General features: G+C 36.3%; 1 protein-coding gene across 8 annotated transcripts in view; it reads left to right on the top strand.

Annotated features, from left to right (window-relative positions):
* Positions 1 to 21,269, top strand: part of SLC4A10 (solute carrier family 4 member 10) — a 153,449-nt gene that overhangs the window by 125,329 nt on the left and 6,851 nt on the right. For 7 of the 8 annotated variants that reach the window (XR_694208.2, XM_068948787.1, XM_068948786.1 and 4 more), the window contains exons 15-24: positions 3,160 to 3,265; positions 6,191 to 6,352; positions 6,610 to 6,723; positions 7,218 to 7,379; positions 10,229 to 10,480; positions 11,786 to 11,854; positions 14,211 to 14,384; positions 15,055 to 15,177; positions 18,872 to 18,939; positions 20,495 to 20,611. Coding sequence is in view for 7 of the 8 variants with exons in the window: in XM_068948787.1 (XP_068804888.1) it covers positions 3,160 to 3,265; positions 6,191 to 6,352; positions 6,610 to 6,723; positions 7,218 to 7,379; positions 10,229 to 10,480; positions 11,786 to 11,854; positions 14,211 to 14,384; positions 15,055 to 15,177; positions 18,872 to 18,939; positions 20,495 to 20,611 (1,347 nt within the window). In the remaining variant the exon portion in view is untranslated. Of the gene's footprint in view, positions 1 to 3,159; positions 3,266 to 6,190; positions 6,353 to 6,609; positions 6,724 to 7,217; positions 7,380 to 10,228; positions 10,481 to 11,785; positions 11,855 to 14,210; positions 14,385 to 15,054; positions 15,178 to 18,871; positions 18,965 to 20,494; positions 20,612 to 21,269 lie in introns of those variants that run through there. The other variant, XM_009676145.2, reaches the window with a different exon arrangement.

Below are 21,269 nucleotides of genomic sequence, written 5' to 3'. Positions count from 1 at the left end.
CTTTAACACCTATATTTTCCCCAATGACCAGGCCGCGCTCTTTCTTGCCTTTGTTTTAGCCATGATTAAAGCTGAAGGAGAATTAAAATAATGAATCATTCTGTGTCTTTTAGCATAACAATGATGATTGACTCCTTATCACTGAAAGGCATGGGAGAATGTTGCTCGGTTCTTACTGTATTTGGAGCTGAATATGAGAACATAATTATAGCTCTGCATTTAGTCTCTTGCTGTTTGCTGTGAAGGGAGCATAAACTCCAAATAGATTTCTTGTTTGGCAGGTGCTCAGCACTTTAAACAACTTTACAAGCCTATGAACTTGAGAACATTTGAACCTTGAAGAGACAGTAAATTTTTGCTTACTCTAGCCATACGAGTTTTATCAAGAAAATAAAAATGTATTTTAGTTATTTGCAATTCACTGTATTTTACTTCTTGTCCTGACCTCGCCATTAGAATAAAACATGGCAACGGAAGAGACTAACAATTTAGAAAGATTAAAGTAGAAAACTTATTTTGCTAATGCAAGTTTGTCCTTACAGGTCAGTTGTGTTTGGGAAATAGACAATATTGTAGCAATTTCATCGACAGTTGCGTCTATGAAATGTCACCTTATCATAGTTAATCCTAATAATTTATGTTCTGGAACCGCACCTCCAGTTGTGTTTTCTAGGCTGGACAGGGATTGTCTTACTGTCCTTCTTTTCTATAGTGCTAGGCAATTAGCATGCTGCTGGAAGAGATTTATATCATGATAAAATGTCATTGTTGCCAAGGGACATATTATATTGAACACAATATAATATAACATTATGTATATCAAAACACTGTGCTTATTGTTTGAAGAGGCAATACTGAAATATCTTACTGTGTCCTTTACTGCTTCTTCAGCATCAAGACAGTTTTCATAATTATTCTGTCCCTGTGGTATTAAACAAATTGAGATAGTCACAACATGCTCATTTTTTACACAGTGAACAGTCTACTTTGATTTTAATTTTACCCCTCTAGTAAAAGACAGGATTTGATCTTTACAGTTAGAGCCTAATTTTGCTCCCATTCAGTTACATAAGCCCTGATGGTGCAGGGTGAAGATTTGGTCTTTATGGGCTGAGTTTGCACATGTGATTTGCTGGTGAATGATCTGCCCTCAGTAAATGCATATGAAACTTCGTAAAGGCTGGACTAGACTGCTGATTCCTTGCAAAGGAGGAAAGCAGTATTGACAGAGGAATAAACAGTGTGATAGATCTTATTAAAGGTGAATTACTTGAGCTATGTTAAATCATAGCTTCAATTGCCATGTTTCTGACTGTAAGGAACGAGAAGATTTTAGCTTCTCTAACATTTGAATGTAACATTGCAATTTGCAGCAAGTGTAGCTATATAATATAGTGTTGGTGACATGCACAGTCTTCCCTTCTAGTGAGAAAGTGACTGTGATTGAACAGCCCACGTCACCTTGGCCTACTGTAATCAAATCCCAATGGGCCGTCGCCCAGCGTCTGGCCAGTCTGCGATCGGCGATGGACAAAAGGGGGCAGGGAGTTTCTGTGTTCACAGGAAACAATAGTAACCTGAAATAGCCACATCTGTATTGTTGCATGAACGTCAAATATCCTCTTGCAATAGCATAGATATACTGTGTATTGACTTTATTATGCTACGTTAACTCACTATTAGAGATGTGTTTCATTTAACCTATTTTGTAATATTTTGAACTACACTTTGAACACGCACTCATTCTGCACTTGAGGCCTGATCCAGAGCATGTTAAGTCTGCTTGAAAGATGCAGTTGACTTCAGTGTCTTTTGGCTCAGGCCCTCTATTCCTCTGAATGCTATTGCTTTTTTTGTTTTGGTTTTTTGTTTGTTTGTTTTTCTTGTTCATGGGTTGTAAGGGTTTTTTTCTTTCTTTTATAAATAGCTGCATTTAAAATAAAACCAAGGAGTTGCACAAAGACAACTTGCATCTCTCTATGTGTATTAAATGCAGCTGTGGTGTCACATGTATAGTATTGTAATGGAAATATGATAGCACTATCCTGTACTCATAATATAGATGGCAGAATTTCATATATGAAAAATATTACAAACCTAAATAAGAATTGTCATCTTCATTTTGTGGGCAGATAAACAGCCACAGAGAAAAGTGGCTTAGCTAAGTGAATAAAGTGATATTCTAGAGTTGGAATGCGAATGTATGCCTAAGGACTCTCAGCTCTCTGGGCAGAAGTTATCCTGTCCCTAGCCGCTCCTGAAAACTTTATCAAAAATGGGAGAACTGTGTTATTTTGCAGCCATCATAAGCTAGTTAAAATGCTAGCAGGATAGATAGTACCATAGATTTTTAAAGCAGGATAAATTCAGAGAGGATTGCAAAGTAAACTTGGCATCTTGGAACGTACAGAGCATCCTGCATATTTTGAAGGCCTTATCAAAGAAAAAAGCCTCCCACAATTGCTTCAGAGGTTTTAAAGACTTAATTTTGATTTTAACTTGCCCTTGAAGTGTTATCCTCCCACACTACCTCTTAACCTTTTATATGTTTAAATGCACAATTTAAAATGAGAAGTATATTTTTAAAACAGTTGTGAGGAAAGGAAAAACAGTGGACACAGACTTTTAAGCACTGGTAATCTTGCAGAGCCCTGATATTTGGCTGGGTAATTAGGCAGTTTTTTGTTCAAAGACATTCTAGGAAAGGGGAAGGGACAGAATACAGTTTGTACTTGAGATACGTATTGGCCTACAGCCATGCATAGTATCTAATCTCCATGGCAGAAAGTTTAGCTACCAGGGAGTGGAACAGCAGTGGCACAGTCTCAGTATTATGAACTGTGCTCTTAGTGAAACCTAGAGGTATCAGTAGAATAGAACAAAATGGGAGGAAAAACTTATTGTGAAGAGTGGTTATATATGTCGCATTACGTACTATACACACTTCACGGCAAATTGTGCTCTAGTAATAGCACTAGCTAGAGAACTACAAACTGCTTCAAAGCATGCATTTACTGAATTAATTTAAATTAAAATTATATGGCAAAGTAGAGTACAATTTTAATATCTCATAGCATTGATAAATAATTTGGATTTTTATCTAATACATCTTTTATTAGTAAGTAAAAAAAAACCCACAAAACTGCTTTATCTTTTCAGATGCAATTGTGTGGAACCAGAACATCCTAGCAATAAAACCTTGCAATACTGGCATGACTACAATGTATCTGCATCTGATGTGCCATGGGGGAACCTAACTGTGTCAGTAAGTGAAATATTGGGACCAGTAAATACTGGCATGAGCGTGAATAATTTTGTCTGTTCTACTTCTACTGTAGCAAATATAATATTGAAAAAATACTCTGTTCTAGCTGATAAAGGCTTTATTTGAACAAATATTGAGATACTTCACTGAACAAAGATGTGGACTTTGTAGCATTATCTTCTTTTGTAAGCCTTTTGCTAGAACATTACACAGTCTTTGATAGTACATTTTAAAGCAAATATGTATGTTTTCTGCCCTGCTTTGAAAACTTCTTAACACACTGACACAAGAGTTTGAGATTAAATCTAAATCTAAATGCATCAAGTGACAATGGATTTGTCCCAAATTCTACCAGATAGCAAAACCAAAGTTTCCTTGTGTAGAAAGACTCTAGAAGCTGTTATTTCCCCTAAAATATTCTCCAACTTTTCAGGCTATAGTGGAGAGGAAAGGGGAGAAAGGTAAAATTCTTGTTCACTGACCAAATTTCTCTCTTAATTAGGCTTTTAGTGTTATGTATAACTTAGTTACGTAAATTTTCTTCCAGGGAGGGAGGGGGAAACAACTTACGGATAGTTTGGGAGACATTGCGTATGTAACTTGTTTCTAAATGGTACGCTACTTTGACTAGATTTAAAAAATTTACTGCTTCAGATTATCCATCTTTAAAGCAACTTTTACAGCTTGATAAAAATGTCACATTGAGGCTAGGCCACGGCTTTTTTTCACGAATAGATCATTTCATTATGAAGCCAAAGAGAATTCGGTACAAAAGACACGAAACTACAGGAGATCTTTCAAAACTAAATTGAAATTAACACCTTCCTTGGCATAACCAAATGAAACTTTGCAATGCCAATCCAATGGACTATCTTCAATGGATACTATTTTTTCTTTCAAAGGCAGGAATGCAGAAGAACGAGTGGTTTCCTATCACGAGTTAAGCAGGAACTGCCATCCATGGCTGCTATGTCTAGATAGTAAGGACTTCTTACTCAACTCTGTTGGTGTGGCAACAGCACAGAAAAAGTTGAGAACTGCTGGCCTGAGGGATTCCAGCAATCTAGAATGAATATTCTCAAAATTTCAGCACGCTCTAAGAGCATCTGTGCAGGGGCAGACTCCTCCTCTCACTTTCTCAGATCTCTGACAGTGTTTTTCAGAGTACATTTGCAGCTGAGGAAATTTAAAATAACAGATTTTGTTTTAACTATAAATGTAAAAGACCTGCTGAATTATATAAAACCCTTTAAAACTTCTCCTCAAAAGCTTATTGCCAAAACTTGAGTTTACATGAGTAACAGTATAACTGAACAACTTTTCCCGTGAGTCCCTGTGGTTGTCAAAGAAACATCTGAATTTCTTCATACTTGTATATATTTACCCCTTGCAAGCATTGTCAGGAAACTTCAAATCTCCTGTTCTACAGAACTATACTAAAAGATTAGACATGGTTGTCTGTAATAATTTGGTCGGCCTACTTCCACTCTCTTATCTGTTGCTCAGTTCTTCCTGTTGCTTCTTATGCTTGGTTTATAAGTTTTAAGTTACTTCCTAAAACCCAGATTGGTCAGGAAAGAAAACAAGCAGTTTAAGCACTTTATCTGAAAGACCACAGAAAGACCAGAATTTCTTTGGCTATCTAGGACGAACTGAGTGTGATCAGAGTGTTTATTCTAATATTAACAAAATCTGCTTCAGTAAGTATGTAGATGCCTATTCTTCTATGATGAAAATCATCCCTGTGCTGTGTGAACATCAAAGGTCTAGCTCAGATCAGGACCGGTTTTCCATTTGATGTCTCAAAATCTTAAGAAGTTCTTCTGGATTTCCTGAAACTATTTTTTCCCCAACAAATGCCTTTATTTCAGGCAAAACTGCATCATATTTACCCCAGATTTACTGCTATTACCAATGTAGAAAGTTTTGCAGCCTTTTGTCTAAAAATCATCAAATAACAACTACGTTTTTTTCAAACCAGCCTTTGCTCAAAACCAAAGTTTCTCATACCAAGTCAAACCATAATTTTGTGACGTGAATCTGGTGAGTCAATGACCCAATTTATTTGATAGCAAAAGATCCTGCTCTGGCAGGAGGCTGCTGTCTGGATTCTCTGATTCTGGTTGCTGAGCATTTTTTTGCTTAATATGGGATTGTGTGGAGGGTAGTCAGGGAAGGAGAAATAAAGTATTGGGGGGTCCAAAAACTGTAGCTAACAGTTTTATAGCTGTACTGTATTTCTCTGCTTGTTACACTGTAACAAGCATGTCTTTAAACAACTAATGAGTGGTATTGGAGAAATACTAGAGATTTATTCTATTGTTTTTGCATATTTGATCCAAAATTGTCTTAGATAGAATTAATGTTACAGATTTTGGAGGTTTGCTGCATTTTACCAGTTCACGTCTTAGAAAAAGATAATTTTATGGAATATGCTGCCCCCATGTGGTATTAAATGTATTAGTCTATTTTTAGGCTAATATTTATACCAAGTAGCTCTTCCTTGAACTTCCCGGCTTAAAAAAAAGTATCAACTCTTGACAGCGCACCAGCAGCAACCTTTGCCTTGGTATCTTGGAACTTCTCCTTCCTCTTTTAGAAGGAATTAAATACTATTTTTAAAAAAGGGATTCTTTTTGAAGAGATATTTGTGCATGTAATATGAGCTTCATTCTGAAATGAAGAAAGCTCATTTTTAACTTTCATATGTTGTTCATAATATCATAGGATTTGTGACTTTTCCATATGGTCCAGCTACAAATATCAGGAGTTTTAATTTTTAGAAAATTAAGTATCTAAAACTGATTTTACTATCTTCAGTAATACAGTCTAGTTTGCTTGTAATTTAGAAAAGTAATAAGAGAGAAAATAGCAACATAAACATGGACATTTTTCAGAACACTCCTACTTTGCTTTCCCTGTTAGGAATGTAAGAAGCTTCATGGAGAGTTTGTTGGACGAGCCTGTGGTCATCATGGCCCATATGTTCCAGATGTCCTCTTCTGGTCCGTCATCTTATTCTTTTCTACAGTAACTCTATCATCCACACTGAAGCAGTTCAAAACTAGTCGATACTTTCCAACAAAGGTTTGTGCCATTTGGTTAATTCAGAAGTGGTCATTAGTTACGTGCAAGCACGAACTGCATCTGCATTGCAAGTTTAATTAACTGCTGGTGGAGTGGGCCCTTTGTGTCTTTTCTCTGGTACAAAATTGTACCAGAGTAAGCATGGTTTTAGCTGTAGGCAAAAAACTTCCTTTTGCCTTGAAACTGTAAAGAGAAACCATTCCTAAATCAGCCATGAATGTTTTTGTTAAAATTGTCATTTCTCTTGATACTCACAGGTGCGATCTGTTGTCAGTGATTTTGCTGTCTTTCTCACTATTTTGTCCATGGTTTTAATTGACTACGCCATTGGTATCCCATCACCAAAGCTTCAGGTTCCAAATGCTTTTAAGGTAATTTATTGATAAATTGCACTGTTGTATTATTTTCATGACATAGTGTGCTTTGGTGGATTTATCATAGTTGTATAATCAGGGAGTAGTGATGCTGTTGTGATTTTTTTGTGCGCACCAAATACAATACAAGCTCTGTGGTTAGTGACCCATGTAATTGAGGATCCTTCATGCTTCCTTGCATCTTCTATGTGGGGAGCAAAGTGGCTGAAATTATCCAAATCCCAGGCTACTGTAATGTTCTGAGGCTCTCTCTGAGCCAAATCTGCAATACAACCAAATCTGCAATATCCCGGATAGTTTTCTTGTATCCACCTTCTCTTTTTTCGTATTGTATTAAGTTTAGCATTTTTCTGTGGTATTATGTAAAAGGTTCGTTTATTAGTTTTAAAGCAAATCATGTCCTAGTAATGTTTCTATGTATAATCTTGTGAAGTTGAAATATTAGTAATCCTTAGAGTTCTGAGTGGTTGTGCGTGTCTTTGTTTTTACAGCCCACTAGAGATGATCGTGGCTGGTTTATTACTCCTTTGGGACCTAATCCTTGGTGGACAGTGATAGCTGCTGTAATTCCAGCCCTGCTTTGTACTATCCTTATCTTTATGGACCAGCAGATTACAGCTGTCATTATAAATAGAAAGGAACATAAACTAAAGGTATTCAGTCAGAGTTATATTTTCGCTTTTGTTTTCTGCTTCAGATTATATACTGTACTTTCATCTCCTCAGGGATGGTTAATTTACTGTGTGTTATTTAGCAGTCCTTTAAATTGTTGTTTTTTTTTTTTTCTGTTGGTCTACATAACACTTGTGCCCTGTGTCAGAAATTCTCTGCCTTACGAAAATCTTTGCTCATATGATTTGGAAAAGAGATTCTGAATCAAGAAAACATTCTAGACTATACTTTTATTTGAAGTATTAGATGCATTCACCTAAAGAAAATCTGGAAGTTAATCATTTCCTTAAGTATCATAATGTTCATTATCTCTTCAGATATTGACAGCATTTTTCTACTGGATTGAATTTTTAAAAGCTATTCAGGGGTTTATTTTGTGATACAAAGTTTTTTCTCCTTCCATCTTTCTGTGTGGTTCTTCCCATCCATTTTTTGCCTACCCTTCCTCTCTTAAAGAAGGGAGAAGAATAAAAGTGAACTTTAGAGGCACAATGGGTTCTTAAAACACCACAGGACAACTTCCTGCTCTGTTCTCTAACACTTTAGATGCCTACAGATGGAGAGAGAAAAAGGGACATCACCCCTCTGAAAAACTGTTGGGCAAAATCTAACAGCAGGTTTCTCTACATGTATATGCAGCAAGCTTAGGCTTTTTTTTGACATACTTTTAATAAGCAGCAAGCCAATCCCAAGTTGCTTTAGCAATGCATTTGCAACCTTCACTTTGCACTGCCTCTTCTTGGATGATTGTGACATTTGATATGTTCTTTTTTTGCCCTCTTTGTCAGCCTGGTTCTTCATGTCAATCCATAGCATTGCATGTGGTTAACTTGACAGATGCAGGAATTTGCTGCCAAGCTTTGGAATGTGTTTTTTCAGCACTGGCATCTGGGAGTCAGATGGTCCTCCTGGCTGCCCCCTTGTCTTGCTGCGCTTTAGTTTTGCTGGGGTCTGGTGTAGCATCACCTGTTGCTATGCTTCCTTTTCCTCCCATATGTCAGGTTCCTCAGATCATGTATGCATGTGAGGAAAAGCTCTCAGATTCTGTATGCATTAGCAGATACATTCCTCGTAAATGTGTCAGGAGGTAAAAAAAGGTGTCTCGGTTAGGGTTTAGAATTAAACTCTTTGTGCATTGTGCATGTAACTAATATCTTTGTCTGGCACATCTCTGAGTTTGTCGAGAAGTGTCTTGGAGGTAAGACTCGAGCACTTTTGGGGAGTGAGAAAATGTTGCTAGAGCTGATTCTTTTCATTTTCTTTTTCTTTATATGATTCCCCTTTTTAAATAATGTAAGTAAATTAAGATGGCATTTTCGTTTTGATATGTGGCTTACATTTTCATAAACCCAGACGCTTCCCATTTTAGAAATAAAAGTTGTCTTCAGAAAGAAATGATTTGTTTGCTTCCAACTCGTTTTCCTCCTCTTTTTTTATACTTCCCATAGCAAATTCTGAATAGTGCACATTTCAGCTTTTGGCATTCTCTGTAGCAAATCCTTCCAAGTTTAGTTTAGTTACTTTTTTTTATGTCAGAAGGCATTTGCATGGGTTTACAGGCAAAATTATGGTTCAACATATTCATATTGTTTGCATGAACATCACTGTTTCATCAGATCGTGACATTGGATTGGTTGCCATATTGCAAAATTTTATGGAGATAATGCACTACCTTGACTTTTTAAAGGAAAAACAGCTTGAGCTCTTGCTTGCAGCTGTGTGGGGTTCCTGGATACTTACTAAATAGAAAAGAAAAATCCCTTCCAGCTGTGATAACAAACATTTACATGACCAAACTTTATGCAGATCGTTGGTCATTGTTAAATGCAGGTTGAACTGGCAGTCGTCTTTTGAGTGTATCTAAGGTTTGACCAAAGAGTTTTATCGGCCACTACCCAAAACAAAAGCAACATCCTCGTGTTGGTAAATTTACAGAGTCTATGACTAACACAGAGGTGGTCCAGCACCAGAGGTTTTATAATGACTTCTCAAATTAACATTTATGGTATTACTTAACTATTGAATAGGTAAACCAGTAAAACACAGTACCTGATTATTATTAATTTTTGTTTAATTCAATGTGAAGCTTAATTATAACTTAATTTCTCTTAATTTTTAGCTACCCATTCTTGGATTAGGTCAAAGTGCTTTAGTGGAAAGTTATTAATGCCACACATTTACAGTCTGTAAGAACTTTAAAAGGATAGATGTGGCTTTATGGTCATTTATTGCATGAAATGACTTTGTAAATGTTAACTCAAGAATTTTGATATGGGAAAGAATCAAAATAAATATTGTTCATCCTTCTGCATAGGGATGGTTGGATGTCCTATTAATTTTTTTTAATTGAATTCAGTGTTGTGGAAAGTTGGCAGCACTTTGGGAAATTCTGCTGACTAGCATCCACTCTTATCCACAGAAGAGGTTTAGTTAAAACAGAAAATGTGTATGTTTTCCATTGTCTTAGACTCTTAGTATCTCTTAGACTTCTTATAGAACATATATATCTCTGAATTCATTTCCTTCATACCTCTTTTTATCAGGAAACTCTGTAATCCCAATTTTAAAGTGGATTCAGGATATGTACACTTACTCAGAGTTGCTGGAGTTAGTCTAAAATTTCACTTGAACTAGCAGGAATTCCCCTTAGGTAACCAGTTTGTCATCATTGCTAACCCAGCCTGGATAACGCATAGAAGAAAGCTATTTTCTGATACAAGACACGATTTTTTAAATTGCCTGTAACTGTTCATTAGAATGCCTGTCATGATTGTTCTCCCTAATTCAGATGTCATTTTATTTCTTATTGCTGTCACTATATTTTTAACAGAAAGGATGTGGATACCATCTCGACTTACTCATGGTGGCAGTCATGCTTGGAGTGTGCTCTATTATGGGATTGCCATGGTTTGTTGCTGCCACGGTCCTCTCTATTTCCCATGTGAATAGCTTAAAACTGGAATCAGAGTGCTCCGCTCCAGGGGAGCAGCCCAAATTTCTTGGAATCCGGGAGCAGAGAGTCACAGGACTCATGATTTTTGTCCTTATGGGCTCATCTGTCTTTTTGACAAGTATCCTGAAGGTAATCTGGGGAAATAAGGAAAAGCTAAATAATACTGCACTGTGCAGAAATTTCACTGTTATTGTTATTTAATGAACTACTTGCCCTTTCCAGGCGCGTTACTAACTCGCATAATGCTGTACAATGGCAGTCCAAATTGAAATTCCAATTTTGCATAATAAAATGGCTAGGGACAGCTAACATTTTTGAAACAAAGATCTTATAATGAAATTCTGGCCTGACTAAAGTCAAAGGGAATTCTGCCGTTGACCTGCAGTGAACCAAGATTCCTCCTTTTTCTGTACTTTGGGCTCATGGCAAGTTCTTATGAAACAGTCTTGCTAAATTATACCAGTAAGTAAAATGTATTTAGATAATTTAAAAACATTCTGTGAATTCTGGATAATTTAAAAACATTTTCACAGTTAGGAGACATTCTGTAGTTGATTTCTTGGAGATGAGCACTAAAGCTCTCTCATGCTGCCTCCATGGTCAGCACTGCTCACTGGTGTCCTGAAAGTAGATGTCTAGTCATATGCAGTGCTATCTATATACATAATACTTATTATTACTATTAAGAATTGTCTAGCTTCTGTGAAATCAGTGAGAATTTTGTCAGAGGCTTCAGTAAGATCAGAATTTGCACTTATGTGTAGTCACAGAGAAAGCAATAAGCCCTAAAACTTGTACTTCTCAGGAGTATTTTTTTTAACACTTTAAAACCTTCCTCACAAACATGTATTTTTTGTGTTGTATTTAAAGCAGATATTTATCTATGGAAATAGTCCATATATTTATGTTATCCATAAATTTTTTATTACTTTATACTGAGAGCCTGAGCATTTAAACTAGAGATGCTCTCACAAAATTATTCCACAAAAGTCATATGCTATTTTTAACTGCTTACAGCACAGAACATTTCCTTCAGCAATATGAAATAGTTTGTGTGTTTCTAAAATATTTTTCTGAGAATTATAGATCTGTGGTTCAGATACTCTCCTGAGCAATTTTTTAAGTACAGCGTTTAAGTGTGTAATCAATTTTATTTTTCTTATGGTTCTATTAATTTTATGAATATTGAATGAAGCACACTGTAATAACTGTCCATGAGAGAGAGAGAAAACTGCAGAGCCAGGTTCTTCTTTTGCTTTATACTCTGAGTAACATTATTAATTTCTAATTGAGTTACTATGAATTTACACTTGTCTAATTAATGCAGGCATATGGCACTTTGAATTTCAACTGTTCAGAATGTCTTTCTACAAGCATTTAATATTGTTAAATGATATTTAATGTGCTCTTTTCTTTCTCTGCTTGTTTGTGCAGTTTATTCCTATGCCAGTACTTTATGGAGTCTTTCTTTACATGGGTGCTTCATCTCTAAAGGGAATTCAGGTAAAATAGGTTTAAGAAGCATATTTTACTGTTGTTTGGTTTAGAATATTTAACTATTTGGATTACATTATTTTATTCTCTTTTGTGCGTAGTCTTGAAGGAATGTTGCCAACCTTAATTTCCTGAAAGTGACTCATTTAAAAAAGAAAATGGATTCTGTCTAAACAGAGTATTCCCTTTAGGTAATCTGCTCCAAATTTTTATTTTTTTAGGAGCTGATTTTTCTGTTCTAGTATATCAAGGGAATTTTGGCTGAGTCTAAAAACTGTGTAACAACCATCAGGATCTCTTTCCTCTCTTCTGCCTCCCTGTTCACTTGCTTACCTGCTGCCTTTTCAGCTTCCAAGTTTGTGCCGTTGTAGTAGTAAACTTGATCTTGAACCTTGCCTATTTGTAGGCTTTTGGCTTACTGGCCTAAACATAGTGGAGATCTTGAAGATCTTTCCTGTACAAGTAAATGTCTCGGGTAGGGAGGTGGCACCGTAGCAAGTCTTGTGCTACTTAATTTCTGGCCTCTGGGATGAAGGGCAGATCTAGCGAGAAGGCAGCCTTCCTGCAGGGGCCAGAGATAAAGTCCCTGGTCCAGGCCAGGCACTGCCACGTCTGGGCAGGCTTGGAAATGGTAGTGATGGCGCCATTTCTCATGGACTGCTGCGGCATTAAATGGCATGCTGTTCAATACTTTAGCCCATCTGACATAAGCACACTCAGAATTTCTAGTGCTTCTTTGTTTGTTGTTGAAAGTTGAGGTGTTGATACATCTGCACAGACAGTAGAGAAAGAACAATCACAGGACAAAAATACAAACTAACACTATGTAAAATCCTGTCAAATACAGAGAGCAAAGAAAATACCTAATTGTTTCTTTCAATTTGTTTAATTTTTGATTGTGAGTTAAAAATGTCTTGTGGGTTTTCTTTTTATCTCTATTATTTATAGGCAAAGCTGCCAGTGTCTCTTATTTTTGACTGATATTTCCTCTTCAGAGACTGTTCTTTTATAACTTTGCCTAGCTCTAATCTTTTGGGTTGAAATTCTAAGAAGTGTAGTTTGGCTTTTACTGACATTTGTAGATCATTTCAACTTGATATGGTTCAGCTGTTTCTCTGAACAGAGCTATGGGATAATACACTATTGAGAAATATTTTAAAACATGCTAAAATCTGGCTGTCTTTACTTGGAAAAGTATTAGTGCCCTCCCCAGCTTTTCCTCCTCCAGGTCTGGAGAAGGAATTGAGATTTGTAAGATGGCTTTTGTGGGAGGATGTGCTTTTTGCTGGTTCTGTGGAAGAAAAACCTGCTCACGTCTGGCCAAATTATAAACCTTTAAGAAATGCATTTTGCACATGCTCAATAAAAATTCCTGAAAATTGAAAATCCTGAAAATTTTGCGAGTACAGCATGGTTTATAACCCCTGGGAGAGACAGTGCGTCCACCATCATCACTGAGTCATAGCAGCTGGCCCAAAGTTGACAGCTTGAAGGCTTAGTGAACTGTAACTCTGTGACTACTTCAGGCCAGTATGGAGCCAAATAGGTCTGAAAAACATGAACCTCGTGTGTGTATTCCTAACGGCTTTGCAGTTGGTTTTCTGGCTTTCTTTTTTTGTGGTTTTGTGAAGAAAGTCTCCTGTTGTGCAATAGGAGAAAGGGGAGCAGGGTAGGATAGAGTATCTGGTGAAGTGAACTGGAAAAGATGGGGCTTAATGCACTGGAAATAAAGACTGAAGAGATCCTCCAGAGATCACCTTTGTGCGTACTAAAGCAAGCAGAGCTCAGTAGAGAACAAAATTTTTGATTGTGCTAGAAAGGCAGTGCAATAATGTGTATGCCCAATGGGATCAACTAGATTCCATTCACTTTGATTAGACTCACATTCAGTTTGAATTCAGGCTTTTTGAATTCTTGACTTGAAATCTTAGCTGTAGTATTTTAAAGTACTTACTTTCTTTGTGTACAACATGGTTTGCAGTTATGAGCAGGATGTGTCTTGGAGTATGATTAATCTGATCTCTGAGCACAACTATGATAGAAATATCTAGGGAGACAAATAAGGATTAAAAGTGAAAGGAATTTGAGACTGATGAGTAACCGAATAGTTAAACTTTACTTAAATAATACAGGATCTTGTTCTTAACTTTGGTGGCTCAACTGTAGAGAAAGTGAGTCTTCTACCACCATTGAGCTAGTATAGCTTCACGGCTCACAATTGTAAATGAGGTAGTCTCTTCCCGTGCGCCTGAATTTCTACACACAGCTTTTGTCTTTAGAATAAGCCAACATGTGAACATCAGCATAGATGGTACTATAGCTTGTTTTGATGGTAAAATGCAAAATTTGTATATTTCTCTTTCAGCTTTTTGATAGGATAAAGCTATTCTGGATGCCTGCAAAGCATCAGCCAGATTTTATTTATTTGAGACATGTCCCTCTTAGAAAAGTCCATCTCTTCACTATAATTCAGCTGAGTTGTCTTGTACTCCTGTGGATTATAAAGGTTTCAAGAGCTGCCATTGTCTTTCCTATGATGGTATGAAACATTTTTTTTATTTACCCTAAAAATCCATTTTCTTCTCACTTGTATTATTTAAAAAAAAAATTAATTGTGGACAGGTAATTACAATATTTCTTGGACTGAAGATTCAAGGGCAATTCTTCATATTGTACAAGTGAAGAAAAATTCTACATATATCCAGGAGTTTGAGTCCAGGTTGTGCTCAGTTTATGTCTGTGGATAGCCCAACTGTAAATTCTCTTAGGGAAAATGCTTTGTGATTCCTCCCCGCCTTTTTTTTTTTTTTTAATTACTTGATGTTTTTATTTAAGAAGTAGTGTTTAGTCATTTTACAGAAGGAACATTCACTCAATAAGGAAGATTATTTATTACCAGAAGAGCTTTACTGATAGTTCTGTGCCTTGTTGAAATAAAAGAAAAAATCTATTCTGCTGCTTAAATAATTTCTCTTTGATTATTTCACGAATTGAAAATAAAAGATGTCTTGTGTACTAACCTCAGTGATTCTTAAATGCTCCAAACCATGATTTATCTGAACAACAAAGGCCCAGCTATCTGCCTGCCCAAATTAAAGAATACAATTCCAACTGTAAACTGTGGTCACTTTTGAAAGTGTTCCTATACAAGCATATTTGTCCTTGTTATTTGCTTAATTTCCTGGCTATTTGAATATATGTTTTTACAGGTCCTAGCTTTGGTGTTTGTCCGAAAACTCATGGATTTCTTTTTTACTAAACGGGAGCTCAGCTGGTTAGATGATTTGATGCCTGAGAGCAAGAAAAAGAAACTGGAAGATGCTGAAAAAGAGGTGGGTCAGTGGGTCATGGTTTCAATTTTTATTTGTAACACATTATGAATTTCTCCTTCAGACATTTAGAGAAAATTTTATAAGCAAGAAATATTCTGTGCAAAAGGTAGACTTATTAACCGTATCCAAACTTCAGTATTTTCTTATTTTTTCATGTTATCTTAAGTTTACAAATCTGAGATCTTTGATGTGAATGTGTAATAGATGTGGATTCTTATGCTGCCGTAACCTCAAATAGCATAGTGTCTGCAATGTTCTCTGGAGTTGCTCCTGAGACCCACTCAGACAAGGGTGGAGTGACGTACCTGTGTTTGTACTAAAGCCCTCAGGTGCCTGGGGTATTGCGATGCTGTATCAGGACTGGTGTGGTCCCTGCTGGTGATGCTGAGGAGGGCATTGCCGAGTTAGAGGCGTGATACGGTGTTGATACAGGACGGGTTCTCACAGAATTCTACTCAGAACATTCCTGTATTTTGACAGTGAAACACTGATAACTGCTTTTTGACTGTAGTTTTCTAACTCATTTTGCAACTCAGATAGTATTTTCATCTAGCCCATGCTTCCTAGGTTTCATGTTTGAATATCAGATAAAACAATTTTAAAAACTAAAGTCAAAATTTGTTTTTCTTCTTTGTGTTTGTGTATGCGTAGTTATTTGAGTACTTTTCCTGAAATTGAAGTCAAGCTTCTAGGTTTGCGATTCCTAGTCTCCACGTTCTTTTTCACCCTTTTTAAAGTTATGAAGAACAGCAACCCTTCTTCCAATTTTCTATTACCTTTCTGACAAATTCTTAAAGATAGGCGGTTTGTGATAGAAGTTTCAGCAGTTAACTCTTTAAACTCACCAGGTCCAGGCAATTTGCAAATATATTATGCATATAGCATGTTGCCAAGCTGTACTTTCCATGTTTGGGACTGAAGTTTTTCTCCTTTGTCTCTGGTATTTGTTTACTTGATCAGTGTCAACCATTAGGGGACATGAGTACTGTGTCCCTAAATGATGGGCCCAAGTAAATGAATGACGGGTCTTGATTGAGAAGCAGGAGCATTAGGTAGGAGGATATGTCAGTGCCAGGTTGTGTCAGTGCTTCTACCGCAGCATTTTTGGAGAGAGGCACTGTGCAAGCCTGGGGAGGTTAGAGGACATGAAGGTGCAGACTGCGCCATGTGGTATTGGCAGGCTGTAGTCACTTCAGGCAGGAGTACTCTGAGGATAGCCAAGCATATGACCTCTCAGATGTCGTGAAGATCTCTGCAAAGCTTAGGACCCTTGAGGTGTAACCTTTTGGTGGTACAAGAGTACTCCAAGAAGTAGACAATGTGAATGGATAAATCAGCAATTTATCTTCAAGGATGCCCTGAGATGTGATCTGAGGACAATGAAATTGTGTGTAAGGATTCCCACTGGATTCCCACTGCTAAGTCTATTTGCAGAAATAGGACATGAGCTAATAAATAAAACACATAACTACAAAAACTAGATTTATATGACTTTTTGATTTTTTTGTGACCTTTTGACAACTCACTGTCTCAGCTGTAACCCAGGGAACTACAACTTTACTTTCTTCTTTGAGACATCTAGCATACTTTAATTGAAGAGGTTTGGGGGAAAAGGTTCTACCTAGGTGATAAATATCATAGTTATTATTTGCTATGTAGTATCTGCATGTAAAACTGAAATTAAAAGATGTGGTTCATTACTTTCCCCCTTGAACTAAAGCAAACCAGAGAGTTGTTTCGTCACAAGGTCTGTTGTCATCACAACTTGGACTAACCAAAAGTAATCAAGACGCTCTTCATGTGGGTCTGGTTATTGGAAAGAATTCTTTCCCTGCTACCCTTATGTTTTGGTTATATGTCACTTTCTTTCCCATGCTTGATAGCATGGCATCAGAAAACAAAACTGGGAAAATCTACTGATGTTACTTTATTTCATTCACTCTCTATGCTGAGAGGTTATTTTTACATATTTTGGCATTTCTAAATATTTGGAGCTATTATTAAAACTGTTTAACTGTCAAAAACTTAAGAAGCTGTGAAGCCTGGAAATGACAAAATTAACTAGTAATAAAACTTCTGACATGTAGCCTAAAGAATTAATTGGAGAGTTGCTATCACACGGCTTTTAAAAATAGAAATATTCTACCCACAAGAATATTCAGAAATATAGTTGACAAGATCTGAAACTTATTTGATTGGATCATAATTTCATCACTTAGGTTGTTTTTGCATTTTTAGGCCATTTTTCCTAGGGCTTTGTACAATTATAGTGGATATTATATATGCTTTCTTCTCACAGATCTTCTTTGGAAGCCACTTTGATGTTAATCAGTTAAGTCTCTTTGAGACAAGGCTGAACATTTGGAGGAAAAAAATGTTTTGACTTTTTAAATAGCTGTAATAGTAAAACTTGGAGGAAATAAATTTCTGTGTAGAAAGGACGTACGTTCTGTTACTTTGGAAAATTGTACCGACTCTTCCAGCTAATACCGAATTATCAATATCTGTGCATGTGGGTTTTTGGATGATCCAGTGTCATCTGCCAAGCCTCTCTAAGCCTCGCTTTTAGGGAGAGCCAACGTTGCTTTAGTTCACTCTTTCCAAGAAGCACTAGGGAAAACTGTTAAAAGACCAGCTAATAAGGGGATAAAAGAGGAGGTTGGTGTGTGCCTGTCTTTCTCGTACGCACAGAGTGCAGCAGTCTAGCGCAAGATTTGATGGTTACGTTCATGCAAAGGCACGTCAGCCTGCTTTGCTACATAATACATGGACTCTTACTTCCATGGTTCACTTGATTACAACAAGAGCTGGACAGCATTGTGTGAGAGTATGTAGATCACCTGACCACACTGTTGCCTCTCATTTAGGTATTAAGCCACTGTTATTTCTGAGGTTTAAGTTTATAGGTAACCTGGAGGTCTTGTGAGAGGTGCTGTGGTTTTCCTGACCTAGCAGGCTGTGTGGCATGGTGAGCCTCCAGAGTCCTTTGAGCAGCATAGACCCTCGACCTTAGGGCCAAACGTAGTCTAAATTAAGCCTAGATCTCTTAGGGATGCTTCAGGTTTACGTTCTGAAAGATGGAGAGAAGTTATTTTCCCTGGTTGTTGCAGGCAGGATATGATGCTTGAAGGCTGTTGTTTTGTTCTCCCCTCCCCCTGAGATAAAGGTTTCATGAATTTGTAACTATTTGACAAAAAGATTTTTGGTTTCTAGCTTTCCTAGTTCTTTTTACTCCCTGTTACTCATAGGATATGTTTTCTCCTGTTTAAGTGAAAACTAATTTTGGTGTCTTGTTTTACTACCTTTCACTGCAATAAAACTTTAATAAATCTGTGTGCAAACTTAAACCTAGCTTCCTAATTTTTGCATGTTAACAGTGCAGTGTATATATCTTCTCGTGCACGTTATTAAATTCACCATACAAATTTCTCACTCAGTGTTACTAACTTTCCTCTTTCTTTATTGTTGCAACAGTGTCTCCTCTATTTGGCATTGGAAAATAAACATTAAGTGAAGAGTTATCTTTAAAATTCATCTTTTAAAATGTCAATTATTTAAATTTAGTACAATTGAAAAGTATCCTTATTTTAATAAATAGTTAACATTAAGGAAAAGGAGGAAAAGGATTAAAGTACACAAATTCTACTTTTCACAACATTGTATCATCTCTCACATGTAAATTCCTTCCTCCTAGGAAGAACAAAGTATGTTAGCAATGGAAGAGGAAGGGACTGTTCAGTTACCACTAGAAGGACATTACAGGTAAAATATACCTTTCCTCTTTTAGGTGAGTCGCAATTAAACAAATTAAATAATCATGCCACAGTATTTATTCTTAATGCTCACTGAATGTCAGGAGGATGTTTTTGGTAGCAGAGTAGGTGAACTAAAATAGACAGTGGAGTCTTTCATGACCCCTTTCTAGTCTTTCCACGTGATCCTGCAGTCTCTAAGAAAAGCATACTCTAGTTAGAAATTTTCCCTTGGATAGGCGTGAAGGATCAGGCTGTTAACAGTGAGCCTTACTTCTGACATGCGCAGTGCAAAGGGAAGATGTACAGCAGGTCAATCCTTTCACCCTGACTCTGGCAGGGAGCCAAGGGACCCCAAGAACACACCCTAAAAAAATTACATCCTTACAGTAATACATTTTGAAATATTCTAATTAAGATTCTAGCTGTATGATATAGTAAGTGAATAAATAACGATCCAGTACAGATAATAAATGGATGATTAAAAAAAAGCATGACAACCTGTGTTATAGGTACTAACAACGCATGACCATAAAGATTTATTCTCATCTACACAGTTTTCAGAAATAAAGTTTCTTAATAAAGATTTGGACTATCTGCTGATAACTTCTGCATTAACATGAGTTCATAGGGACACAGTTTTAGAGTAGCCTTTTCTTATAATTTAATATAAAGTTAACCTAGCGTATCCTAAGTCAAACAGGTATACTGTTTTATCTTCTGTGTGTTTGAAAATCTTACTTTCAGTACATCACATTTCTGATGTTCTTTTTTTGTTCTTTTGTCCTTTCATTCTATTAACAAATATCCTTTTACTGTATTTTATATTAGCAGTACTTAGCTTAATTTATTTCGAGGTGTGACCTATATTTATCTATAGTGTGTTTACTTATGTAGCCCTAAGCTGCCTGAATAATATGTAACCTTTTCTACTTTAAGGGTCACAGGCCTACAGATAAAAAGAGGAATTAAGACAATGATTGATAAAGTGATTGCCCAAAAAACTGTATAACCAAGTTTACTGAGTGTACAAACATATACTCAGAGCGGTCCAGATAAAGCTAAGGGTGTAAACCCTGCTTACAAAGGGCTGCTTAAAGTTACTGATTTGTTTAATTGGGACATTAAACATTTTTTTAATCACTTAAATCTTTACCTTTCTTGAGGATTTTGACTGCTTTTAAAATGATTTTAAAAGCAGCTGATGTTTGAGAGCATATGCAGTTTGAGAGCTGTTAGGACTGAGACCTTGGGCAAATTACTTAACTTCACGGTTCCTCATGTTTCTTCATCTATAAGTTGGAAGTGACACTTGATATATTTTATTGATGTTACAGGAATTATATTGCTGTTGGAGAGGAAAATATGAAAAAAGTGCTAAAATGCATTAAGAGAGTATTTAAGTCCATTGTTCACGATTCTTGAATTTTAACGTAATTTCTTGACTTATGTTGCACTTGTTTATCATCATCATTATCAGTTTTCAGGGACTTTTGTAGAGTTAATAAGTAACAAAGACAAATTTTTCATTATTTAATTATGCATTTACTTTTACTCTTGCCTAGAGATGACCCATCTGTGATAAACATTTCTGATGAAATGGCAAAAACTGCTGTGTGGAAGACATTGCTGATATCCTCAGAGAATGCAAAAGATAAGGAGTCAAGCTTTCCTTCTAAAAGGTTTTAAATTTTTTACTACAGTATACTTTATATACTGGTGTCAAGCAAAATATTAGAGTATTTTACTAGGAAATAGATTTCTAGCACCTTGCAATTTGAAATCTTGAGAATTCCTGTTACTTATGTCCAATTAAAATATTTTGAGCTCAAAACACAAACTCACTATATATGTTAAAATAGTACAAATATTTGCATGCCACTTAGTTACACTGTAGTGGAAAATGAAGTTGAGTATGCTTGATGCTTGTGTAATGAACCACCAGCCTACACTTGGATATTGCACAACAGGTGTTGTGTTTTGCTTGCTTGTTTGCTCTTTCCTCTTAAAAAAGAAGTGGTCATCGCTGAAATATCTACATGAAGAGCCTACTGCTCTTAATGCGATCTACTAACATTTGCCTTAAAAAAAAAAAAAAAAAAAAAAAAAAAGATTCCAAGATTGCATCACTTCTGGTCATATTTCTATCACTTGTACTCAAAACACTTGAACGCCCTTTAAAGTTTAGTCTAGATAAATGTAAAATGAAGCCAGGATGTTTTCTCTGTGCTAGACAATTATTATGGGAGTAAGGATATATTAAATACAAGCACAGTGGTATTGTAAGAGAGATTTTCCTCTGTTTCCACAAATTTTAAATTTAACAGTATTTTCTACTTA

The sequence above is a fragment of the Struthio camelus genome, chromosome 6 (assembly GCF_040807025.1).
Source record: "Struthio camelus isolate bStrCam1 chromosome 6, bStrCam1.hap1, whole genome shotgun sequence".
NCBI lineage: Eukaryota > Metazoa > Chordata > Aves > Struthioniformes > Struthionidae > Struthio > Struthio camelus.
The sequence above is the reverse complement of the archived record's forward strand: the minus strand, read 5'-3'. Positions and strand labels throughout refer to the sequence as shown.